The following is a 25605-nucleotide window of genomic DNA, read 5'->3' as shown; positions in this document are numbered from 1 at the left end:
GTGACCGTCAGGTGGTGTGGCCACCCCTCCCCCACGCCCGCTCCTTACCAGTCACCTCCTGGCCCTTCTTACAGCCACCGTCTTGAGATCCTGGCCTTAGAGAGTTGAAAGAGGGAGTGGTGTTTCCACCTCTATCATTATTATTATTTTTTTCCTAATAGGGAAAAATGCTGTCCTCTAGAGGAAACCTATAATTTGGTGTAGCTAGACCATTGTCTGTAATTATTTCATCATCCTTTTTTTTTCTGCAGGTGCTACAGTATTCTTCTTTTTATTTAATATAAAAGAGGCAGATGCCCTTAAAGTCCCCTTGACTCCACCCTGGTCATCATCGTGTTTTTATTTCTCTTTGGCTGACTGGCCTTTCTTCATTGTCCATCTTCACCTAACTTGGTCCTTTCTCTACTCCCCTGTGTAACTGAGGGAAACATTAGGTTCTCTTCCTCCGTTTTTATCTCTCCCTCCTTCCTCCATTCCTTCATAACTTTCTGAGTGTTTGATCTAACCCAGGTTCCAGGTAAGACATGACCTGTGACCTTCACCCGTGGCTGCAAGGTTATCTGGGGGCCTTCATTGGAGATGCCTTGTGCTTGAGATGGCCTTGTGTTTCGGTGGGGTCAGGTAGTGTAAGAGAAGCAGAGGGAAGTGGGCACAGACCAGTCCCTGGAAAAACAACTCTTGGAGATGATTTGGGGAAATGTCGACGCACCTCAGCTGCTCACATGGGACATGCTGATTCTTCCCAAAGACCAGTTCGTCCGTAAGCATGGCCCCTTTGGTGGACGAGATGCATATCAGGTATCTGGATAAAAGAGGGTTATTGGACTGTAGCTGGAAAGAAAAGCCCCAGCAAGGCGGGCAGATATGTTGATGACAGAGAGCATACCACAGGGATGCCAAGCATGCCTTTACCTGGCGACAGGTGAGCCTGTAATCAGATGTCTTGAGGATGGCTTGTTCCTAGGCATTTATGAGGCCACTTTTAACACTGTGTTTGCTCAGCCTCCTCCGTTGCATAGGTAGCACTCAGTGTCTTCATGATGGCATCCGAGTTTCATCTTCTTGGCTCTGACCCTTGCCCCTCCCGAGACGTGCATACAGACTGCATCTCACTCAGTCCATCATTGCTCCCTTTGTAGAACAAGAGAAGGTTTATTTTATTTTTTCATCCTATTGGGAATTTTTCCTTATTGACATTTAGTCATCTGACCTGGACTTACCAGTGTGAGACAGACATTTCAGTTTATTTGTTTTTGAGACAGAAATATTTTCCTCCAGTACCTAAGAAGAAATTCCTTGCAATCATTTCCCAGTCACCATGAATTTTTTTTGAGATTTTTTTTATGCCCTTTGATGCTTGGGGAAAGAGAAACACTTTTTTGGTGGGGGAGAGGCGACTGGCATGTGGCGTCTCCTGATTTCCCTTGACTGGGGTCACCCCACATCCAGTGCCGGGGCTCAGACACCGTGCCAGCATCAAAGGGACCAGCAAGAGCCAGCCCAGAGAGGGGCGTCCGCGTGACTGTCGGCTCTTGTGCAGGTCTCCGGGGCTGCTCGTGGACAGCGTGGCCGTTGTGAAGCTGTCTTCACACACCCGTGAGTTACAGGGAGGGCTACATGCCATGTGTTTTGTACGAATCGGTTGGGTGGTGACAGGGAGGGGCGTGCAGGCAGTTGAGGATGTCTGTTGAGGGAGCATGTGGCTTTGCTGGGTTTGTTGAGTTGGTTTTTCAGTGAGTCCATCAGGTTCTTGCTCTGGAGCCAGATGCTTCGTAATGCAGGGTGGAGATGCAGCTGTCTCCATAAACAGATAAACCCAGATCCTGGGTGGGGACATACAGGTGCACGGAGCCCATGCTGTCCAACCACCACCACCACCAGCAACAGCAGCATCTCAGAAGGGGTTTCACTGTGTTTTGTTTTGTTTTTCCCCCTAGACTTCAGTTTCACCCTCTTGGTTGCTGATACAGGGAGATTGAAAACCAGAGGAAAATCAAGGGCAGTCAGTCATGTTTTATAACAGTATCTTTGGGGCAAATGGCACGTTCCCAGGGATGTCCTGAACAAGACGAAGATGGGGGGCTGGCATGTCTGATTCAGGAGGGAGCCGGTTCTTGGGGCCACATATTAGTGGTTATTAAACTCGCCGAATTCTGTGAAGGGCAGTTCCTCTCCTGAAAGCTCATTTACTCCCTAGTAGCCTAACAGCATGATCTCGGAACATTCTCTGTATTTTGGTCAATCAAGTGGTCTAATGAAACCTCGCTGGTTCCAGAAAGCATTTGGGTAATTAGACGGTCATGGTTGGCTTAACTGGAATCTGCCCTTTCATGCGGGCGTCTGGCCCCCCTGCCCAGCCCCCATTCAGCCGTTCTCTCCTCTCAGCTTCCAGAAGACACGGCAGTTTGTCTAAGGTCTGACCTGGCTTTGGGCTGATGTGGTCTTCTACGATGACCGGCCGGTCCAGGTCTGATAGGTTTACTCGGGAGAGCCTTGTGGTGAGGTTCAGGGAGGCGGAGACTTGCTAAGGGAGAAAGTGAGTGTCGGATCAACTACCCCGCCTCATGACCTAAGATTTGTTACAGAAGGAAAAAGAAAACCCACTTCGCCCAAGCCCCTTGCACCTTTATTTCAGCCACTCGTCTTGAGGTGGTGAAGGCATTTTGTTTGCCATTGGGGAGTGGTGGGCAGGGCTTACAGCAAAACTGTCAACTCCGGGGCCTTGTGCTCTGGTTGGGGAACGTGCATCCGCCTAAGACTAAATCGGAGGGTTTCTCTGCTGGTTGTGGTCCGTTTGTGAGTCCTCATAATAGTCCCATGAATATCCATCCCTCCGCCCCACTTCTCTGCCTACTCTGTCCTCTGTGGGACCCCTCTCATTGTTGAATCTAATCTAGTATTAAAAGATAACACAGTTTCTTGGTGGCCCTTTAAAAAGGGAAGAAAAAAACCACTTCCTTGCTTAATCTCCTTTATGTACTGTGGAAATACACAAAAAGCACATTTAGTTAAAGGCTTGATTTATGGCTCGAGGAATTTATGGGCAAGAGATTTTGGAAAGTGTGGAGGCTGAATTGAGACTGTGAAAAAACTTGCTAAAAAAAAAGTGCCTGCCAGGATTTGGGAGTGGGAAGACAGCTTACTAGAGTGTTCATGTTTATTGTTGTAAATAACAAAATGATCTTTGCCGGTGGAATATTTTAACATTAGATCAAAAAGAAAACCTGGAATTGAAGGAGCCTTCTGATAGGGAAGATTATGATTTTGTGCCAAATGGTGCTGCAGAAGGAGGTGGCAGAGGTGGGCAGTGGGATTCCTGGAGGAGCGTGGTCCGCAGGAGAGACCCGCCAGAAACACCGTGTTCCACCGAGGAATCGCCTGCGAGGGGTCGTGCCAGCCCTGGAAACACGTTAGCACTCGAAGTAGAACGGAGTGAAGAGAAAGCCAGTCATATTTTACAGTCCCTGAGGGGGTTTTAAAAGCATAGTAAAAATGCAGGGAGTAAAAATGCAAAATTGAGATATACCTCTGTAGACAGAGTGATTGAATTCTGTAGTTTCTTGGAGCATTACTTTACCTTTCTCCTCTTTGCACTTTTTACAAAAGTACTTTCCAGATCTGTACATCGAATCTAAACCTCTACCCTTAATCTGAACAAAATTTCCATAATTTTAATCGTAATGACAGCAACGAAGTTTGGGAAGGTTTTCCATTTTAAAAGCTTTCACATTAAAGCCTTGTTTGAGACACTGGGGAGAAGGTGTACGTGAGTGCGAACTTTATCCGTGGCCGTGTGGGCAGGGATTCCTTCTGGGTCGTAGGTTAGCCGCAGAGCAGCTCACCTTTGACTGGATGTGAAGGTTTCCTTTTCTTAAGCGGCCTCGCAGCCTAGGTGTCACGAGGACCTCCTCACTCTCCAGCTTGCCTCCTGCCCTGGGACCGTCCCCTGACTCCTGCATCCTTAATTTTCTGGGGTTTGCTCTTTTGCTTACTGGAGCCCCGGCCCATCGTGGCTGCGGCTGTGAGCAGAGGCTCTCATCTTTCAAACCATTAAAGCAGATCCTGCCTTGAACGCCAGCAGGATTTCTTTCTGCCCCATTGCCCACGTGGGACAGTATCTCACACTCAGGACAACCCTAAGCTCCAAGTCCTCAGGCTTCCCCAGAGGGAGATGCTGACATAAGCTCCCTTGGATCTGGGCAGCAAATGACTCTTAAAAAAAAAAAAAAATCGCGGTTTTCGTAGCAGACACGTGCTGAGCTCGTAGCAAGTGCCGGTCTCAGCACTAAATGCTTTACGGGTATGACCTCATTTTACCTTCACAGTACTTCTGTGGGAACTGATCTAGTCTCTTTTTAACAGACGAGGAAACTCGAGTTTAGGAAGGTCAAGTGACTTCCCAAAGCTCTCCCAGTTGGCCAGTGTTGGAACAGAGATGTGAATCCTGACCATTGGACCACACAGCCCCTCGATGGTGCAGTCGGTCAGGATGCCACCACCTGACTCAGGGCCCTGCGTCACAAGTGGTTCGCAGGGGACAGGCACCAACTAGGGCTGGCCACTTAGCTCTAGGGAGTCACTGGGTACCCACACGGAAGGGTGCAGAGATGCCCCAGCACCCAGCCTGTGGCACAGGGAAGGAGCGAGAGAAATGACCTCATCACTTTCAGCTCGTTTCAGAAGTCAGTGTATTTCAAGCATATGCCCTATTTTCCAACCTCCCGTGACATGCCTCACTTCAGATCCTTTTTATTCTAAAAAATATTTCTATCATTGAAGAAAGTACTTTGTTTTTCTAGAATGTAAAAGAGATACGCACGCATGGGAGTCAAATTCAAACAGTTTAGAAAGTTCTGAAATAAGACATTTTCTACCTCGTCCTCAACTTCTAACGTCTCTCCCCAAAGGTGACCACTGCTCAGGCTCTGATATCTCCTTCCCGAATCTTGTTTTTGGTGCCTGTGTTCTCACACCTCACTGTGGGAAGGCTGCTCCCTCACATCAAGTCCTGTAAGCCTCACTGATGGGGGCAGTGATTTGCGAGGTCACGGCAGGGAAGGCCAGACATGCCTCTTCACCCAGAACCACTTCCCCCACCATCTCCCCGTGGGTTTCTGTCCTCGCCACCATCCCAGCACACCACGCACTGAGAGTGGAGTTCTGGGAACCCCGTGGTCCAGGGAAGAGGACTGCACTGCTGGCCTGGGAGGGGCTGTTGGGGCTACGAAATCCGGTTGGGGCTGGTGCTGTCTCATTGCAGGGCAGTCTTCTACTTGTTTTCTGAATCTTCTTGCCTGTGATCTTCAAGCACAGTCCCTCCTGCAGTGAGTGGTGATTTTTGCTTCTTCCTGTGGGAGAAGACCTTTTTGTCTTTGAGAACCCCAGTCTCCTGTTGCCTCCACAGCACATGACCTGATGCGATGCCGGGCATTAGGACTTGGGGAGGTAGCTTTGGCCAAACCTATTTCTGAATCTTTCTGAGCCCTTCTCTGCAGATGGAGCTCCAGACACCTATGTGATCAGTGGAGACTGGGAGACCTTGATGGTGTTACTGGTGGGCCCAGCGGCTGAGGTCTCCTCTTTTCTTTGCTTCTGCTGTTTGCCTGTGCAGCCCAGATACTTGAGTGAGAGAGCTCAGCCTCTTGGAGCCACATGAGGCCCCTCTCATCTCCAAAATTAAGGATTGTTCCTTTCCTTTAAAAAAGTAATTATTTACTGTGTTCACAGTGAATAAACATTGCTCATACTGTCTGTATAATAAAATTTAGGAATAACTCTCTTTGCCAAAAGACTGCTCAAAAGGCTCAGAAATGTTCTCATGAGCATTTTTATTTTTTTAATTTTTATTTTTAATACTTTAATACTGAAACCAACTTCCTATTCCTAAAATGACCCCCCACCCCCACCCCAAATCCATTCTTGGCCGTCTTAGGTTTCCTACCTGCATTAAGGGCAGTCTGGGTTTAAGGAGAGAATCAAGATTTTTTTTTTTTTTAAATAGGACATTCCTAGGAAAGTAGAGGACTTCTGGTTCCCTGTGGGAATGGTCCAGGCTGCACCTTGGAAGTTCATCCTCATTAAATTTGTTCATCTGCACTCAGTCCTTGCCACATGGATTTAAAAAGTGTTTGTAAGCACAGCTGGAGGGAAGGGTCGTCGTGGTCAGTCATGCAGGGGACAGAACCACGTTTGATGGGTCACATTTACCTGATGTTCCAACTCTCGGGCCAAAGTTTTGTTCACGATTTAGAATAAGGTGGTGGTCAAGCAGCCCGTGATGGTGTTTTCCTGTATAGAAACCAGCACAGGGAAAATGATATACTTAAGAAATAATCACTTTGTCAAATGCAAGCTAAAATGGTAAATGAGAAGACTCAGTGAAGCCCCCCCTCGCTGCTGGGTGGGAGAGAAGTTTTCCCATGAGATTATGAATAAAGCTGTAGTTTTCTTTCTGCTGACTTCATCCCCTGTGTTTAAGCCACTAGTTTCTAAACTGAAGTTGATAAGGGGCATCTGATTTTCTCCAAATGGCCTGGGCACCAACCAGTTCCCAGAAGGACTAGGGAGAAGCAGACAGTGGTCCCCAGTGTCTGGGCTTTGATTCCCTTGAGTAAAGACACTTGAAGCTATGGGAATGCCTTTGACGTTCAAACCCTAGAGCCTGTTCCTTGAGGTGCTCTGCTTTATGTTTCAAAAGGTAGAGCTGATTGAAAAGCTTATTTTTCAGAAGTTTTGATGGAATTCCGTAAGCACAGCATTGACTCATGACCTGAGCAGTCTGCGGGGAGGAGGTTGATATCTGGGGCTGCAGGACAGGCACAGGCAAAAAGGCCAGAAGGAAGCCCGAGGGGTCTGCCTCTGCGTCCTCAAGTGACTGCCTTGAGGAGTTAGGACAGAAAGAATGCGTGTTTTTTTTTTTTTTTTTTTTTTTTTTTTTTTATCAAGCACTGTCTAAGAACGCTGTTTGGAAACCTGGTCTTAGGAACATGTAATTTAGATGAAATCTTGCACGTACTGCATAGATGAGAGGACAGAGGAGTTGAATTCAGTGGTCTGGGTCTGAATTCATGACTTTGCTCAACCCCCCCCCCCCTTCCTTCCAAAGAGCTGACCGTCTGGCTGGGCTCTGGCCGGCCTTCTAGCTTCTCAGGTGGAGCTAGGATTACATCTTTGTCTTTGCATTTTGTATCCAGGTTTCTGCTGAGTCCAGCTCCTCCATGAACTCCAACACCCCCCTGGTGAGGATTACAACTCGCCTCTCCTCAACAGCAGACACCCCCATGCTGGCGGGGGTCTCGGAGTATGAGCTGCCGGAAGATCCAAAATGGGAATTTCCAAGAGATAAGTGAGTACTTCTACGGGGCACATCCCCGAATGGGGACTTCAACATAAATGGGGAGATTGGATTGACATTTTCTTTTTAAGACCCTTAACTGCCAAGGTCTTGCTGAGATGATATCAGCTATAGTTTGGGTAAGATTATATTTCGAAATAAGCAACGCCTGGAAAAGCAAAGAATTGATTCTCTCTCCCTCTTTTTTAATAATTCTCTTAAAACAGAGCTACTAAGCTATGGCTGGTCCCCAAACAAGATGGTACCTTGTTAGCATTTTTAAAACTTTCTAGATAATTGAAACCCAGTCAAATGGAATAAAGGTGGTATTATGATCCCATTTATAAAACATAGTTGACATTTCAACTGCTGGTTCCAGTGTGACTGTTCTGTAGTTCATTTCTTTAGAGAAAGTAGGTCTAGAATATAAATTGCCTTAAGCATCGTTAGCCAGTGTTGTTGTTTTTAATAGTTATTAATGTAATATTGAGCAGAAATGCTTCGAGTATGGTACCTGACATCAAATTTCTTGGGTCCATAATGGGTGAAAAAGAGGTGTTCCAATCAGGTGTTCAGTCAAAGTGTGGCCACTGGGGCTCTGGGGAAGGCATTGTTGGCAGTTGTGTATTTCTTGGTCTGGCTTTGAAGTTCATGTCCTTGGGCTCTGTTGGGTTGGGTTTGAATCCTGGCTCTGCCGGCCAGTGGCTGGGCAACCTTGTGAGTTTCCTGATTTCTCTTTGAACTTCATTTCTATAAAATGGAGTTCATGGTACAGACCTCCTGGGACTGAGCACAACTTCTGGCTTCTAGCCAGGGACCAGCCCCCAGACCCACCTTCTGACCCACCTTCTGAAATGAATACGGCGGTCATTTCTGGGGTACCTCTTGTGGTAGTTAGAGTCCAAACAGCTTGAGAGTAATGGAAGGTAGGAATCACTGCCTATGCGCCTGCATCAGATCAACTGGAATAAGCCCTTGACTTGCTTATATACAGCTGCCCTATTTGTCTTGACGTTTGCGCTATCTCCCTGAGATTATGTCGGAGAAGTGTCTCGTTCTTCTCTGTCTAGAGAAAGGAACTCATATACAAATGTGGAAGTGCAGAGATAAGCTTTCCCAGAGACTGGATCTGACGAGCTCTCTTTGGAAGGGGAGGTGGTTCACATGGCACTTGTCATTTTGATACATACAACTCCAACCAGTTTTGCTTCCTAACAGCTCATTTAGAGATGCTGATATGCATCGTAAGTTAGAACCTCACTATTGTGCCGGTGTCATTCTGTTAGAGTGTTAATGGAAGTGATTTCCAGTTTATTTTGTGGGCTCTTCGTTCATTCAGGACTTGTTTACTGAACAGTTACCAGTAAGGCACCAGGGAAGAAAGAGTGGTTTCTTTACCTGTAGAACGTGGAAATGTGGAAATGCGGAAAACGTAGAGCGATGTTTCTCATGAGCCCTCGCAGCTCCCTGGTTTGGTTAAGCTAGTAGGTGAGTTCATGGCACATTCCTATGGATGTAGGACTGAGTTGGGGAGCTATGATCATATTTTAAGAAATTGCAGCTCTCAGTTTCAGTCCTTAGTTTTTGCCACCGGTGACACCACCGGCAACAGTGGGAGTCTGTCTGTGTCCAACTGTTAGCGCCCGCCCGGGGTACCCTGAGTGCGGAAAATCTGAGTGCTAAGCATTTCAAAACAGTGTTTAGCACAACCGTAGGTGGAGCGGATTTCCAATGAATGAAGGCTATTTAGAAGCAGTTTATTAGATGGAAGGCAGACATTATACAAAGAAAGGATTGTTTTGCTTGTAGTAGCAGGGCAATGGGACATAAATTAGCCATTTTTCCAATGCAAATGTTTATCTTCTGCCAAGATATTAAGTTTAATTTTAGTTCAGGATAGAAAGGGAATGACCTCAGCATAGCACACACTGCCCTCGGTCTTTGCTTAACGTTTGCAAACCATTGCGTACTTACCAGAAATACTCCTTGCTAGTGGCGGCTCAGTACTTTGTGTTGTGCTTAAATGAAAAAAGCACATGCAGATGTATCGCAGCGTCTCTTCCTTTCTTTTGGGCCCAAGGAGACTGTATGGCTGTATGATGTGTGTAGAGCTTCTGGGCTTAGACATTTAGTTTGCTGTGTTCACTTTGGATTTTCTTCATTGTTAATTTTGGGTAATCATAAGAATTTCTAAGCTACTATGTCAAAAAAAATTCCCCTCAATTTCTAGAATTTTCTTTTTCCCTTAGTGAAAAAAAAAAAAAACTAGTGATTCCTTGAAATGTGTTTTAAGATTCATGTCATGTAACTTGGCCCGGAATGTGATCATAAAATCCACTGGTATTTGAATAATAGCGATTTTTAAAGACATCACTTCTCAGAGACAAAAAATAAGAACAGCTTTCACGGTTTTCTTTGAGACATGCTAAATGACGAGTGTTCAACGGGCTGAAGATCAAAAGCTCCTCATTGTTAGCACTTAGGAAAGCTGACCACCTCACTCGCAAGAAGGATACCTTCCATAAAGAAAATAAATCAAGAATACAAATGTGAAATTTAATAGCTGTTCCAGCAGTAATTGACATTCTCTAAAACGTCACGAAGAAAATAGTCAAGCGCGTGTGTACCCCAAGTCTCATTAGTTCCATATGATCAATGCTCCACGCTTTTGCAAGCTGCTGAAAGATTTTTATATTTAGTTCTGGAATTTCCCTCACTACACCCCTTCACCAGATGCTGTGCGCTAATCCTCTCTTTACACGTCTAGGCTGACGCTGGGCAAACCCCTGGGAGAAGGTTGTTTTGGGCAAGTGGTCATGGCTGAAGCGGTGGGAATTGACAAAGAGAAGCCCAAGGAGGCAGTCACTGTGGCAGTGAAGATGCTGAAAGGTGAGTGGGGAGGGGAGAGAGGTGGGGGTGGGGGGCGTCTTATCAAGAATGTTCCTTTTGTGGCATGTGAACTCTATCCTGGCAGGGGGTCAGAGAGCACATAGTTGACCTAGGGGTTGAGAAGTTTTCAGTATAAATCAGCATCTTGGACAGACTATTTATCTTGAGCTGTGTGCACTTACGAAAAAGAAAAGCTGGTTTTGCTGGAAAGCGGCAGCCTCCTAGATCGTGCTATTCTTCGACTCCTTGGAAATGACCGTGAGTCTTTGTTCCTTTTATATTTGTATGTGCTTAGGAAGTATCCACTCTCATAGAGTTGATTAATTTAGATGAGTGTTGGTGCATTGGATTCAGGACCCCAACCTTAACTTACAAATAAAGAAAAATTGGCATTTTTGGAGGGAGCAAGTACGGACACCCTTTCTCCTTTACAAGAGGACCAAAGCAGGAATGACAGTGGTCTGGGGAGTCACTTGGGAAGCTAAAAGGGAACTAACTGGATTGGCGCTGGTGCAGAACCTTCTAGAACCTGTGAACAACCTCTCAGAGATGTAAACATCACGTGGCATTCATGGGAGTCTGAATGTTTCTGCATTAACCTTCCAACCCTGCTTCATGCCTACGTCCAAGAAGCTGAAACTTTTAACCATTAACTTCATCCTCCTGCAGTATTCTTTTATGAGAGGAGTTATAGGGAACGGTTGCATTATAAATCCTATTGTAGGCATCTCAGAAAGGACACCCTAAGCTGAGTTTTTCCCACATTTCCCGGTGGAGAGATCCGTTCTTGGGATGTGGGGGTCCTGGCACATTGTGGATGCCTGGGGAGTTAGGCTTTTTCTTTCTTTTGTGGGTTCTTGTGGGACACTCATCACGTCTCTCCCTGAGGGGAGGTTGCGGGGTGGAAATGGTCAGGAAGATGTTGGGTTTTTTTTGTTTTTTTTTAAGCTCTGGATCTGAATGGCTCCCAGGGGCTACTAGGGTGTTTTGAGCTGCTCCCACCTTGGGGGTTTGATGCTTGGGAGGACTACACTCTCCTACTGGGCGAGTCTCGGCTCCACCAACAGGGGCAGCCCCCCGCCTGCATCCTGCGTGGCCTGGACCTGCCTCCTCGCCTTTCTGAGTGGCAGGTGCAGTGGGCTGTGTGCCCTGCATTAGCCACCCTCAGCAGCCCAGGGCCGAGTGTGGAGAAGGCTGGTCCCTCTTGGCAGAGCTTCTGATTTGTTTGTGGAGCTCAGGGAGGGAGTCTGGGAGTCCTCTTTCTCTGGTGATACCAAGGCTGGCCTTCCCTTAGGACAGGGAAAGACATCAGCCACAGAGCCTTTACGATGGGGCTGTTTTTACAGCCAGTGGGTGGCTCAGAGCCTAGAGGAGACCTCACTCTGTGACCCCAGTGGTGCCCCATCCTCTGTGGGGCTGGTGGTCAGTCCTCCACGTCTGTCCGTCCGCATGGATTTTATACTCCAGGCAGTTGTGTCGCTCTTCCTTTTGTGAAGTCAAAGAGCTTCTTGCAGCCTGGCTTCTTTCCATGCCCTCATCTCATTTGCTTATCGCTTAGTAAGCCCAGATTTTCCCACAGGGGAAAATTGAAGTGGGGCACCTGGGGAAGAATCTTGCCACTTTTTAGAAGCTGTAAGCCTGTGCATGCAGGACGTAAGCTGCTCTTGCTTGAAATGTTGGAGCAGAGGTTTTCATTTTTATTTTGTTTTTCAGTGGAGTAGAGGTTTTTAAAACTTTAATTTTGGGGGATGGGAATTGTGGCCCCTTTGGAAGGCATGAGCCTTGGCCCCTGGAGATGCCCATGCATACACCTCTTGTCTGCAGTTCCAGGGTGCCCTCTGAATCCATCTGCGAGCATTCTGAGGGCTGCGAGGGCTCCGACTAGCAGCACGTGGTCCAGGGAAAGTCTAAAGTGATATAAAGGGCCCCCAGCCTCCTCCTCCTCTTCCTCCCTGGAAGTCCTCACAGTTGCTCTCATGAAGTTTGTGTGATTTTCTGAGATATCTCAGATCTGCCAGAGGATGGAATTATTTCCTGATAGAGAAAAATGCCATATTTGGGAGGTTTGCTGGAAAAGGCTTGGCCTTAGTGTCAGAGGCCTGTGTTCTTGTTCTGAGTTTTGACCCTGTTGACCCAGAATCAGCTGTTTGACATGCAGCAGAGCAGTTCCCTATCTGGGCCTTTACTGCTTCACCAGGAAGATGAGGGAGGTGATTTAGAAAGTCTTCCCTGGTTCTAAAATTCAGTTGCATGCTGTTCCAGCCAAGTTTTCATCAACTAACAGTGGCAACCAGTAGGTTAGAGGAAACTGACCTGTAATTTACCTAATGTTCATAGATGACGCCACAGAGAAGGACCTTTCTGATCTGGTGTCGGAGATGGAGATGATGAAGATGATTGGAAAGCACAAAAACATCATAAATCTCCTCGGAGCCTGTACTCAGGATGGTGAGTGGAGGGAGCAGTGCTTTCATGCACTAACCCGGGGCCAGTGTCAGCCTCATTTTAGAAACGGGTGGACTTTTATTTAGATCTTGGTGCTAGGGCCCCTCAAGTGCGTGTTTCAGGTTTTCCTTAAAACCCCTTCAGGAAGGCGTTCCTGGCCCTGAGCACAAAGGAGACTTTGTGACCGTGCCTGAGGGGAAGGTGGGCGTTGGTTGGGTAACATTGGATGGGAAGGCTTATGGGGCTCTGCTGCTTTTAGGGCACAGTCTGGAGGGTGTTTGGAAAAGGGAGTCTCCTTATGTTTTTGTTTTGGAAGTGCTAAGAGTGATTTCTCAAAATAGGAGCCTGCGTTTTGGTTGACAAGTTCTTCCCTTAAAATGGGGATGGAAGAAGCCATGTCTTGATCTGGGCAGCATGTGGCTGAGCTCCCGAGAGGGCCCTGAAAGAGGAGAGACAGGCAGGAAGGGACGCATGGTCTTCCTTATGGGAGACAGACCCTGGCTTCTCTCATGGAAGAGCTAAGGCACTGGGAATCAGTTTGGTGATAACTAATCAACTGGGAAATGCCTGTCTTGGCATCAGCAGTTTCTCTTTGGGGTCTTTACCGGGAGTCTTTTTCTGTAAAGGGTGATTATGAATATTTTCAGCTTTTGGGCCTTATGGGTCTTTGTGGCAACTACTCGTCTCTGCTACTGCAGTGAGAAAGAAGCCACGTACAACACAGAAGTGAATGGGCCTTGCTGTGTGCCAGTGACGTTCACACACACACACAGGCTGTGGGCAGGACTGGGCCTGCGGGCTGTCATTTGCCAATACCTAGTCCATACCACGGGGACACTACTGCATGTGTCTATACGGAGCCATGCAGAGCAGTGTTCATTGCACACTGTTTGCAGTGGCCCAAACCTGGAAGCAAACCTATAAGGGGGATAGAAAAATACAGTGTGGTATATTTGTATGATAGAATCTGTGTAACTATTAAAAGGAATGATCTGGATATATTTTTATCAACCTGGCTGGGATAATATTCCAGTAGGATAACAGGTAGGGGCAAAATATTGCAAAGCTTTAGCTTTAGTATCCATTGATCTGATTAAAAATGATACCTTGTTTATTGATACCTATGTGTATGTGAAATAGTTACAGTGAACTAGAGGGAGCCGATGTACAGTAGCCAGTGCTTTCCAAGTGGGCGCAGGTGAGAGTGGCCTCTCAGGGAAGGGACACTCAGTGTTTCTCTGTTTTTTTTGTTTGTTTGTTTTTTGTTTTTCTTTTTTTCTTTTTTTGTATTTTGTTTTTTAATTGAATCTGTTTTATTTCTCAAAGACCCTTACGACTATCTTGACCAAGTATTGGGTGTCACTTTGGGGAGATTAGAAGGCAGGTCTTCTATTTGTGTGTGTGCTTTTTCTGTATATATTAATAAAAAAATAAATAAAATACTGGATTGTAGTCACTTCAGCTCCTTGGCTGAGCCGCCGCAGGGCAGATCCGGGGCTCGCTGCCTCTCCAGCTCGTGTTCTCCTCCCCCAGGGCCACTCTACGTCATAGTCGAGTACGCCTCCAAGGGCAACCTCCGGGAATACCTGCGCGCCCGGAGGCCGCCCGGGATGGAGTACTCCTACGACATCAACCGCGTTCCCGAGGAGCAGATGACCTTCAAGGACTTGGTGTCATGCACCTACCAGCTGGCCCGGGGCATGGAGTACCTGGCTTCCCAAAAAGTGAGTCCTTCACGTTCCCCTTGGTTGGGTGGATTCCAGTTTAAAATAACCGTGAAGAAAATAGGCAGTTTGGATGTCCTCATTTGCTGAGTCAAGCCCTTGCCTGCCTTGTTCAGCCTGGAAAATACTCACTGCATGATTCACATCGGGGTTTGATGAACTCTTTAAAAGCCCAAGCAGCCTCATAAACCCCTAGTGACACCGCAGGGATGAGCGAAAAGATGCCTCTTCTCTGCGGCAGGACTGGGCGTGGCCCTCCGGGGAGTCAGGTCTCCGGGGAGACAGCAGCTGGGGGAGGGGTGCTACCTTGAATTCTTGATGATTTGGGGGCTTTCTTCATTTTGTGGTTATTGAGTCTTTGGCCCTGGACTCCCGGTGTTGTGTTTATGGTTTTCAGTTTGATACGGCATCGAAGATTCCACGACTAAAGATCAAGCAAAGGGCTATTTTGGTGACATTGAGTGCGGGGTGTTCTCTGGGTCTGTCTGATTTAGTGGGGTGACCCTCTGCGGTTAGAAGTTGGCCAGGTCCCCTGAGGTGAATCGCCTGCATTCCGAGCGTGCCACATGCGGTGGAACTTGAAACATCTGAGCTATTCTGAAAGCAGTTTGACAGATGCCCAGATGTCCCCTGGGGCATTTGGATGACCCAAGACACCTTTCCTTAGCCCACGCTTGGGGGAGGTGACGCGCTACCTCCTTGTGCAGAGGCGGGTCATTCCTCTTTTAATGCAGCCTTAGGAATTCCCTGGGTCCCCAAAGAAGTAAGGGTCTCTGGGAAGCGTGGGCCCTCTGTCACCCTGCGGCCCGGGCTGGGTCATGGCCATACCAGTCACGTGAGAGTGAGGTGGCCCCTGTTAGATCACGCAGGGTAGGGGTTCCGGGAGGGCTGGCCGCACCTCGGCCGCTGCTGTCTGTGGCCACATGGGAACACGGCCAGAGCTCCATCGTGTTCTGCTTTTTTGTTTTGTTTTCTGTTTTCAAGAGAGGCCAGAGTTCAAGATTTTTCAGATCTCTTATTTTCCTGTAAAATCTCCCCATGTATAGATTTTAGGAAATGAGAAGTGTTGAGTTCTGCACTTGTGTTCACGCATGTGCCCAGCGAGGTTCGCCAACTGACAAATCTTTGGCACCAGGAGACAATCAGATCCAGATCCAGAATGTGGGTCATTTGACAAGACGTCACTTCAAAATGTCAGTGTCACAAAAGACAAAAAATGCTGGGGAGACGGTTCCAGATGAAGGGAGGCTTAAGAGATGTGACAACAAAATGCACGTGTGTGATCCTGGGCTGGGTCCTGTTCTGGGTGGTGGTGGGGAGACAGCTTTTATGAGGGACATTTATGAAGAGTTGAAATTTGAATATGGACTGTATATTAGGGAATGTGACTGCATCAGTGTTAAATTTAGGGGTGACGATAGAGGTTTCGGGTTAAGGTAGGAGACACATGCTACTGAGGCCTGCAACTCACTTTTAAATGGTTCAACCATGAAAAGTGTGTGTGTGTGAGATGGGGAGGCTGGATGGAGAAAGAGCAGGTAAACACAACAGATGCATCTGGCAAACATGGAAATCCGTTGTTTTGCCTTCTCCGTACCTTGGAACTATTCCTAAATGAAACCCTGACGTTCTGGTCCTGGTCACCCCGTGTTCTCCTGGTGTGGGCGACGGGAAAGAATTTTTCTGGACTCAGCAGGGCACTGCTGCTAATACACACGTGGTGAGAGGCTGGCCTGATCGTTTTATTCATCCTTCAGCAAAGATTCCTGAGTGTTCCTGATGCGGATGCTTCAGGCTCCAGATCAGGTGGCTGCAGTGGACATAGTCCTTGGTCTCTTGGAGTGGGAACCGGGGGGAACGGGTGAAATCAGCAATAAATGTGGGAATAAAAATAAGTATGTGAAAGGCTGAGAACCGTGCTGTGGAGGAAACCAACGTTGTGGGGTGAGGAAGAGCCAAGGTTAGGGTGGGCAGAGGGCACGTGGCCTCCGTGCCTTGGCCTCCCTCCCTCCCTGTGGGCGGAGGGCGTGAGACGTGGCTGGAGGCAGCCAGCCCTGCTCCGTCACTGCGCTGCGGGTGCTGGGAAGCCGCCGAGGGGGGAGACGCGAGCTCCTTTGCGCTGTGAAGCTCACTCTTGTGCTGCCTGCCCGGCGGGTGGAGGCTCTGAGTCCTATGACAAGTGGTCGTGCTTTGGGCTCGGGTTGATTGGCTCTGGCAGACACTACAGTAGGTTGGTTTAGGATATATTTTGCTCTCAGGGCAGATAATGGATTGATTTGATATGGGAGGGAGAGAAAGGAATCAAGAGTGACTCCTGGATTTCCAGCCTGAGATGTTAGAAGGTGGTGCAACAGATCAGGAGGAGGAAGACGTGGGGTGGGAAGTGACGGGGGGTGGCTTGGAGGGCACTGGGGAGAGGGTGGCAGGAGTAGATTCTGGAGGAAAATCCAAGGAGCATTTTGAACATGCCTGAGAGTCATTCCAGGGCAGGTGTCAACCAGGGCTGAAGCTCAGCTCCGAGGGCTGGGCTGGACACCAGTGCCAGCCAAGGAAGTGTAGTTTCAAGCCATGGGAATGGACGAGTTCCTCTTGGGGCTGGGGCGTGGGGCTGAGAGGGATGCACAGAAGCCTGGAGTCAAACCCTGAGAAAACTCTCAAATCTGGAGAAGGGCTGAAAGCGCAGGAAAAGACGGAGGAGACATGGTCAGAGAGGCAAGAGGAAGCCCAGGATGTGATTCACAGAGGCCAGGAGAGGAGTCTTGGGAAGGCGGAGTGGTCAGCGGTGGGTGGGTCTGGCTCAGGGAGCAGTGGTGGTTCCCCCTCTGCACCTTGGCCCCGAGTACGAGACCCTTCCTGCTCTGGAACTGCTTGGTGTGGTGGACGGAGGACTGAGAATCAGATGAACTTTGTGAAATGGGGCAAAGAATACGTTTTCGCATGATAGTCTGAAAATACCCTTATTTACAGCATTGTGTTAATAACAATTGTCCTTATTACTGATCACTACCACTTCTTGAGAGCTTCATGTCTGCCAGGCACAGGGCACGCATTTCACATACAGTATCGTGCACAACCTCCGAACAACTCTGAAACAGGGGTATTTAAATCCCATTTTATGGATAAGGATGCTGAGGACTGGTCCCAGGAAAGCTTTGAGCGCAGGTGTGTGTGGTCACCGTCTTCCTTTATGAGATGGAGACAGAGTCAAGCGTCTGGTCCCAGACCTGGCCTTTTGGTTCTCCGCCCACACATCCCACTCCCCAGCTCCCCTGCTCTTAGGTAATCCCTTCCTCTCTGGACCAAGGAGAGGAGCGCTGAGATGCCCTGTGTTGGGGCCTTGTTCACTAACCCAGGGTGGGGTGGAGGGGATGGAGTCCTGTTTCCTAAGGCTTTGCAGTCATGTTTTCAAAGCTCTTTGCTGAAGGCCACCTGCAGTTCAGGACCAAGAACAGTTTTGAAGCAGGTTCTAGATGAAAATCTTCAGAATGGTCCCCTGAGTGGAGCTGCTTCCAAAAATGGAGGGCTCGTTCCTGACGGTGGAGAATGAAGAGGCAGGGGAAGGGTCCCTCCCGGGGGATGGTGATGAGCTTCTTAGGGACATGCCTGAGGAACTGTGCTGAGAGAGACGGCTGGCTTGTTGCTGATGGACTGTAATTAGGAATTCAGCCCAGTGACTGTTTACTGAGTCAGGCTCTGTGCTGGGAACATAGCAATGAACTTGCAGTCCTGACCTTGATACGGGGACACTGGGGCTGGACAAGGGAAGAAACACCGTGATGTGTACAGTAATACGATTAGGTGGTGTGGTATTTGACCCTTATGCAAATTATGAACGCCTTGCTATTTTTAGTTCAAAGTACATTCATTTTTTTTCTTTTCTTTTTTTTTTTTTTCACCAAACCTTAAAACCAGTTACTCCTCTAAGGTGTTAAATCTGAGCAGGTTGGTTTTTATTTTTCCTGGTTTTTTTTTTTTAGCAAGCCCTGGCTTCCCGATCTGTAAAATGGGTATAATAATGCCCATCTCCTAGGTTGCCATGGAATTTAACGTGATCAGCTGTGCAGAGACACCCAGCACACTTGTCGGGGTCATAGATCATCTTCCTTCCCCTAGTGACCTGTTGACCTTCACTTCTTTAAGATCGAATACCAGTTTGAGAGCCCGCGTTATGTAAGATGGTCAGCTCTTTGCACTGAAGAACAGCTCAGACTTCTGCAGATGGTGGGAACCTGGCTTGACTTTGATTATTTCCTTTTTCTTGAGTATTGGTTCCAAGTCTCTTCTTGTTCAGCCCAGAGGGTGGGCTTAGGTGTTTCCTAGCGCCCTGGGATGCGGGAGGTTGGTGCTGGATTCTGGCCGTCACAGTGAAAATGGAGGTTGCCGTCGTGCTGGCTCTTGAGTTGAGCCCTGATGTGTGGTCGGAGCCCAGCACACGGGGAGTCAGAGTCTCCTGACAGCAGGGCTTGCCAGACGTGCAGAGTCATGTCAGCAGGGAGCACACCGCTGGGAGAGTCTGGCCCAGGGCTTAGAGGTTCGACTGAAAGAGGCCTCCGAAACCAGGAACCCGGCTCCCGCCCCGGCGGGGTCCCCAGGTGGCTTCTGGGAGCGCTCACATTTCCTGTTTCCATTCTGGCGGGGCACGTGTGTGCCTGTGGGGCTCTCCTGCTTTCCCCGTAATGATCTGAGCCCATCCGGGGGCCAGAGAAGCGTGTAAACACAAGGACTAGTTGAGGGGGTGGGCAGAAAAAAGTTATTCCTCATTTATTCTTCGGAGAAAGTTTGACTTGCTCCGTATTTCATGGAATGTCTGCAGTCAGCCCCATTTCACCCGTGTCACACAGCTTGATACGACTCCTTCACATAATAGTCTTTGCCAAGAACCTGGGTAAAAGTGACAGGGATGCTTGCTCACTTTATTCCTTACCATTGGGGGGGTGGTGATTTGGGACCCTCATGACCATGTATCATGATGAAATGTTGATATATTAAAGTATAACTAAGACATTTCTAACACCTTACAAGTGCATCATTTGTAAAAAGAAAGAATGGTAGTTGTAGTGACTAGACCTTTCTGAGACTGTGGAGTTAGTATCAGAACTATAAATCAAGGCAGAGGGGTACAGCTCAGTGGTAGAGCACGTGCTTAGCATGCATGAGGTCCTGGGTTCAAGCCCCAGCACCTCCATTTAAATAAATAAATAAATAAACCTAACCATCCCCAACACAAAATAATTTTAAAGCTTAAAAAGAACTATGAATCAGCTGCCCTGTGGTGAGCGTCTCAGCCTCTGGCCCCCATGTATGTGGCAGACATAGGTCGGGTCCTGGGTGGGGGCCAGGTGTTGGGTGAGAACTGGATGGAGAATATGGGTAGACAGGCGTTGGCCATGATACAAGCCAGGAAAGGACAGGGTCAGCTCCTTGAGAAACATAATTTGTGGGTAGCAGAGAAGATGTAATAGGGCTGAGTCTGGAAGCATGGAGATCAGTTGGGCGGCAGTGTAGCCGTCTGTGGGGCTCGGGGTGTGATGAGGCTCTGGACTCAGTGGGAATGGGATGGGGCAGACTGCAGAGCCATTTGGGAATTGAAATCAACAGAACTTGGGAGGAGTGTGTAAAGAATTCTGGTGTATATACCTCAGGTGTACATGAGAAAGACCAAAAAGGTAAGAATTAGGGGAGTAGAGACCTTGAATTTGAGGTGTCAAGGAATGTCAATGTGGAAATGATTCAGAGCTTGTTACAAATGAAAATCTAGATCCCAGGAGAGAGGTCAGGATAGAGATAGGAATTTACACACGTTTCATGTGTATCTGAGAATTGAAGCCATGAAGATACACGGAAATATACAAAATGAATGGGGCAGTTCCTCTGTCTTGAGGGCCGGAGGGAGAGAGGAGCCAGCCAAGGGATCTGGAGGGGCAGGGAGAAAGAAAGAGAGGGAGCCAAGAGAGGGGATTGGGGTAGAACTCAGCAGGGAAACAGTTTCAGAAATGAGCAAGAAATCAGCAGTGTCTGGAACTGCAGAGGGAAAAATGGAGGAGAGGTTGTTTGGGTCCGTCAAGAAGTTCTTCACAAACTTCAGGAGGAACAGGGATGGAAACAGATTAGAATGATCAAGAAGTGACCAGGAGGGGAAGATGATGTGATGTTGGAGTTTAATCAGCTCTTCTGAAAGTTTGGCTGTCAAGGGCAAGAGAGCAGGTGTTGAGACAGAAGATTTTAGGGTCATTAAACACAGATCCTGCAGATAAAGGGAAATGTGTTTTCTTATCCGCCTTTGCTCTTGGAAATGATTAGGGCCTTGGCTTTTTTTTTTAAGTTAGAAAAGGAAACCAAGTTTTGACTTAAGATGTCTTCTCTGTCTGTGCTCTGAGAAGGAATATGTTTTCTTTTTACTCTAGAAGCATTTTGAAATGAGTTCTTTCTCAATTTCAGTGTATTCATCGAGATTTAGCAGCCAGAAATGTTTTGGTAACAGAAAACAATGTGATGAAAATAGCCGACTTTGGACTGGCCAGAGATATCAACAATATAGACTATTACAAGAAGACCACGAATGTAAGTCCGTGGTGATGCTATGGTGGGAAGGGGTGGAGGGGTGGCATGGAATGCTCCAGATGAAAGCTGATGCTCGGAGCTAGAAGGACCAGTGCTTTTTTATTCCTGTTCTTTTTTGCCTTACTCTTTACAAACCTCCCTATAAGCAGATTTAAGCTCTAGTTAAGATACTTGCAGTAAATGTGAAACAGTCTTTAATAATCAGCAACCTCTGGGATTTCATAAGGCTCTGCATCAAGACCTTTCCCAGCAAAGATGAGAGCTTGCGAGTTTCTGGGTTAATTTTCGCCTAGCAGTTGATCGGGGTACGTCTGGGTGCTAGGGAGATGGATGATCATGAGGATCCACGGAAATGACATTTATTAATGTGTCCAGGTCTGTGTATCTCACACACTCTGTATAGTCCCATTTAGAGCTCATTTCTGCTCTAATGAGTGTCCAGTGAAAACCATTAGAGTGTCAGCTCTTAAAATAAACAGGGCACAGCCCGGTGGAACCTGCTAAAGTAAACTGCTTTTTAATATATTGGCTTTTACATTTCTCCCACCCCTGCAGGGGCGGCTTCCTGTCAAGTGGATGGCCCCAGAAGCCCTGTTCGATAGAGTGTACACCCATCAGAGCGACGTGTGAGTAGTAGCTCCCTCCTCTCCGTCTTCTCCCTCGGGTTGAGTTGCAGAAATCACACGTGTTCTTTGCCTTCCCTTCATTCTTTGGCGCCTGCTGCATTTCACGCATCCATAGAAGGTGCAGGAGCCGGCCTGAGAAAGGACGGATTTTATGGTAGGCTGGTAACCAATGCTCTGTTACTAATCTGCCCGGCTTCAAAGCGCACAGGAGGTGGAGTCGCTAACCTGCTCCTGCCAGAGCGGAAGTTTCCCCCTTGAACTTACTCATGGATGTGCAAGTCCAAAGCTGCTCTCTAATTTGCCAAGCTGTTGGCATGTTCTCCGGGCCCTCAGACTTCTCCTACTTGAGAGTGGTTTGCATATTTCCCCCGTCCTAGGTTTGTCCTTACAGGGGGAGGCTGAGTGGGACATGGTCCACTCGGGTGATCTTGACAGGACTGCTCCCTGTTTATCCTTTGAAAAAAATCTGATCTTGTCTTAGCATCCTTGATAACATTATAGAAATAGAGTGAAGACAATGCAACATTTCTATTATGATACGCTTAAAAATACCATTAGAGCCAGGCTGTAAGTGGTGTTTTAGAATTTTTTGGTTTGGAAATGTGATTGAAAGATGCTATTAGCATTGCAAGAAACTGGGTGAAAAGTACAGAGGCTCTCTCTGCTCTGTTTTTGACAAGTTCCTGTGAATCTATAATTTTCTCAGAATTAACCATGTAAACCAATCAGTTGAGCCCCTCTTATTTGTGTGGGTGGGAGGGTTTCTGGGCAGGCATTAATTGGTCCCCTTCGGCCATCCCAGGAGGAAGGCGTCCAGGTTCCCAGTTTTGCAGTCAGCAGACTGCCAGTCCCATGCTGCTACTCTTGCTCCGCACAAAACTGAAGGCAGTTTCATTTCTGAAACTCACCCTGATAGAATCTGTCAGGGTGTGATTAAGCCAGCACCACAGGTAAATGCAGGGTTCTCGGCTTGATTAGCTCAGGAACTATGAGTCTCTTAAACAAGGCTCAGGACCCAGCTGTGGGTCTCTGCACGGCCAGGTATAAATCGTGCCCTGTGAGATGTTTTAAGTTTCTGTGTATGAAGCTCATCTGGGGCACAGGATCCCTCCACCCGAATCCCTGCCCGGTGACCAGAGTAAGTCATGAACCTTTAGTGCCCTCAGATGGTCCACTGGGCACCTTGGGCAACTGTTACCTCGCAGAATTCCTTGGTGGCTTTCTCTGTTAACTGCCCGTACTGTAGGTCACAGCCCTGGAGTCAGGCACACAGGCCGACAGAAGAGTCAGACAGGAGCCCAAAGAGCCTCACAGCTTAGAAGTTCATGCTGCTGACGCTGCATCAAGACAAATACTTTTATTTGAGAGCGATGAAAGGAGGGAAAAAAACACCTGAATCTCCACCAACCCCCCTACCCTCCCCCACACACACACACAAAGAAAGAGTGATGGTAACCATCCCTTGTCGTCTGTTGATGGAAAATTCCATCGGAACAGCCTCTCATCGTCATCATTTGGGGATGCTCTTGGGGGTAGGAAGGGGCGTGTCGGAGGAACGGCAGAAGGGTCTCGGTCATTCGTCTTTGAACGTAAGAAGTGACTGGGCGTTTATTTTCTTAACTGGGTGTTTAGGTTTCTGTGATTCAGATGAGTTAGTGATGCTGTTTTCTCCCCTCCTTTGCAGCTGGTCCTTCGGGGTGTTAATGTGGGAGATCTTCACTCTCGGGGGCTCGCCCTACCCAGGGATTCCGGTGGAGGAACTTTTTAAGCTGCTTAAGGAAGGACACAGGATGGATAAGCCGGCAAACTGCACTAACGAACTGTAAGGACTGTTGTCTCTCCCAATTCCCCAGTGGCCCCCAGTAACACTTCTCCTGGCTGGTTCGCTTTTCAAAGGTCCCTGGTTGTCCAAACATGTCCTAAGAAGAAGGATTGCTGAAGCTTTCTGGGCTCAACCCCAGAACTGAGGGCGAGCTGCACTGAGAGCCCTGACTGTCCAAAAGCAGAGAGACATCCTTCTGCAGTGTGCGAAGAGAGCTTTAAACCTCAGCGGGTGCCGGGCTGCCCGGCCAAGGGCTCCCGATTTTGCACGGCGCACCCGGTGACCTCCCTGGGCCACTGTGCTGTGCCTGGCCATTCTCAGAGTGACAGGAAGGGCCATCGGGCCTTCCCCCATACACAAGCTTGAAGACCGTGGGGGTGCTCGCTTTCATCACGAGGGTACCTGGCGCCTGCACAGCGAGTGGAGAATGGGTGCTTCTCTAGTCTCTTTGTGACCATTGAAAATGGCTATTGTAGAGGGACCCTGACCGCCTTTTGAGCGAATGAACACAGCCTGGTTACGTATATCTTACCCAGATTTTAGTGCAGAGAATTAAAAATTTGTCCAGCTGCCATCCTTAGAGTTCCTGATCTGACTATAAAACCATGAGCTGGTTTCTAGCAAAACCTCTCTGGTGCTTTGAGTGGAATTATATTGTGTTGGAGACATGCATTTTGCGCAGTCAAATCAGTGCTTTGAAAGGGAGTCCCAGAACCGACTAAGAAGAGTGATTGTCCCAGAGACCAGGGTCTCTTGAGTATCGTTTCGCGGGGTTTTATGTCTGTAATCCCATGAGCGCCTTCGGTGTACACTGGACGTTGATGAATGGCCACATTTTATAGTATATGATATAAAGGCATTTGTTGTGCCCCCTGTCATCCCTTGTGCTTTTACTAATATAGAGGGTTTGTCGAAACCCATAATCAAGATAAGGCCTGGGAGCCTGGGCCTTTCCAAGAGTTAATCAGGAAGTTAAGGTGCAGCCCAGCGACGGCAGATTAATTCATAAGAACCTTGCCTTGAAGTTGTGGTTTTCCGACTCTTTTTTTTTTTTTTTTTTTAAACTAAGGAACCTTTGTGCAAAATGTCAGGCAGATAACAGTCGAGCTGCCTTGGTCCAGGCAGGGGCGTGTGGTGAGGGAAGGCCTGCCCCTGTATGGCTTTTCCCACAGTGTCCCAAAGTGCCATGGAAGTGGGATGGCCTGTCATATAGCACTGCCACAGAGAGACCAGACGTCAGCCGTGAGGATACACAGAAGTGTCTTTCTTAATGACATAGATACCTTCATAAAACATTTTGGATAAAGTGAGGTTTTTGGAAGCCAAAGTGCCTTTCAGAGGAACCACGCAATGCTTCTTTTGGCAAAGTGAATCACCACCTCCCACCTGAGTTGCTAGGGAAGTTCAGACACATTTTTATAATTTAGGACATCTCCTTGTTGCCTATTAAAACTGGCTTATAGCCATGGCATAGTGCTTAGAAATTAATTCACCAAGGGCATCCATCTTTCCTAGGTATATGATGATGAGAGACTGTTGGCATGCAGTGCCCTCACAGAGACCCACCTTCAAACAGTTGGTCGAAGACTTGGATCGGATTCTCACACTCACAACCAATGAGGTAAGAACCTCCTTTCAGAAGCCCGGGTCCTTGCTTGGGAGGCCAGTGTGACTTTTAAATGCAGCCTCCCCGTTGCCGTCTGTGGTATAGTTTATCATTGTTCCCAGGGGTCAGACTGAGCCAAACTGTGTTCCTCCCAAATCCTGGCTTTTCTTGGAACTGCATCTTGAGAGTTCTGACTCACAAAACCAGAGGACCCCACCTGAGGCTGCTCCTCCCTGTGGCTTGTGGGTGGTGGGTTCAGGGTGCATGTATGTAGGAGGGTGGGGAGGAGAAAGAAAGGTCCAACTGTAGCATTGGGGTTTGTGTGGGAGGGAGCTGGGGTTTCTGCGCCGGCTGGATTCCGTACCCTGGTCATTAGTGTGAGGGCTGCGGATGGGCCGCTACCAATGAGCTTAAAGCGATGCTGCTGTGAAGTTGTGCCTTTCCAGCTTCTGTCGTACACATGGCACAGACCTCCATGCCCCCGCCTGGTCATGGCTTGTGGCTTGTCTCCCTCTCTGTGTATGTAAATGTACACGTGGTTCCTGATGATGAGAGACTCAGACAAAAGCTTCTACCTTTTGTTAAAATAAATTTTTCTA

The 25605-nt window shown here is 48.0% G+C and overlaps 1 protein-coding gene across 6 annotated transcripts in view; it reads left to right on the top strand.

The window, feature by feature from the left end:
• Positions 1-25605, top strand: part of FGFR2 (fibroblast growth factor receptor 2) — a 100558-nt gene that overhangs the window by 70613 nt on the left and 4340 nt on the right. For all 6 annotated transcript variants that reach the window (XM_072972013.1, XM_072972016.1, XM_072972012.1 and 3 more), the window contains 8 exons: positions 7194-7345; positions 10101-10222; positions 12560-12670; positions 14201-14391; positions 20830-20952; positions 21508-21578; positions 23263-23400; positions 24916-25021. In XM_072972013.1, the coding sequence (XP_072828114.1) occupies positions 7194-7345; positions 10101-10222; positions 12560-12670; positions 14201-14391; positions 20830-20952; positions 21508-21578; positions 23263-23400; positions 24916-25021 (1014 nt within the window). The remainder of the gene's footprint in view (positions 1-7193; positions 7346-10100; positions 10223-12559; positions 12671-14200; positions 14392-20829; positions 20953-21507; positions 21579-23262; positions 23401-24915; positions 25022-25605) is intronic.

Source organism: Vicugna pacos, chromosome 11 (genome assembly GCF_048564905.1).
Source record: "Vicugna pacos chromosome 11, VicPac4, whole genome shotgun sequence".
NCBI classification, from domain to species: Eukaryota; Metazoa; Chordata; class Mammalia; order Artiodactyla; family Camelidae; genus Vicugna; species Vicugna pacos.
Note: the sequence above shows the minus strand (reverse complement) of the source record. Positions and strands in the feature narration are given on the sequence as shown.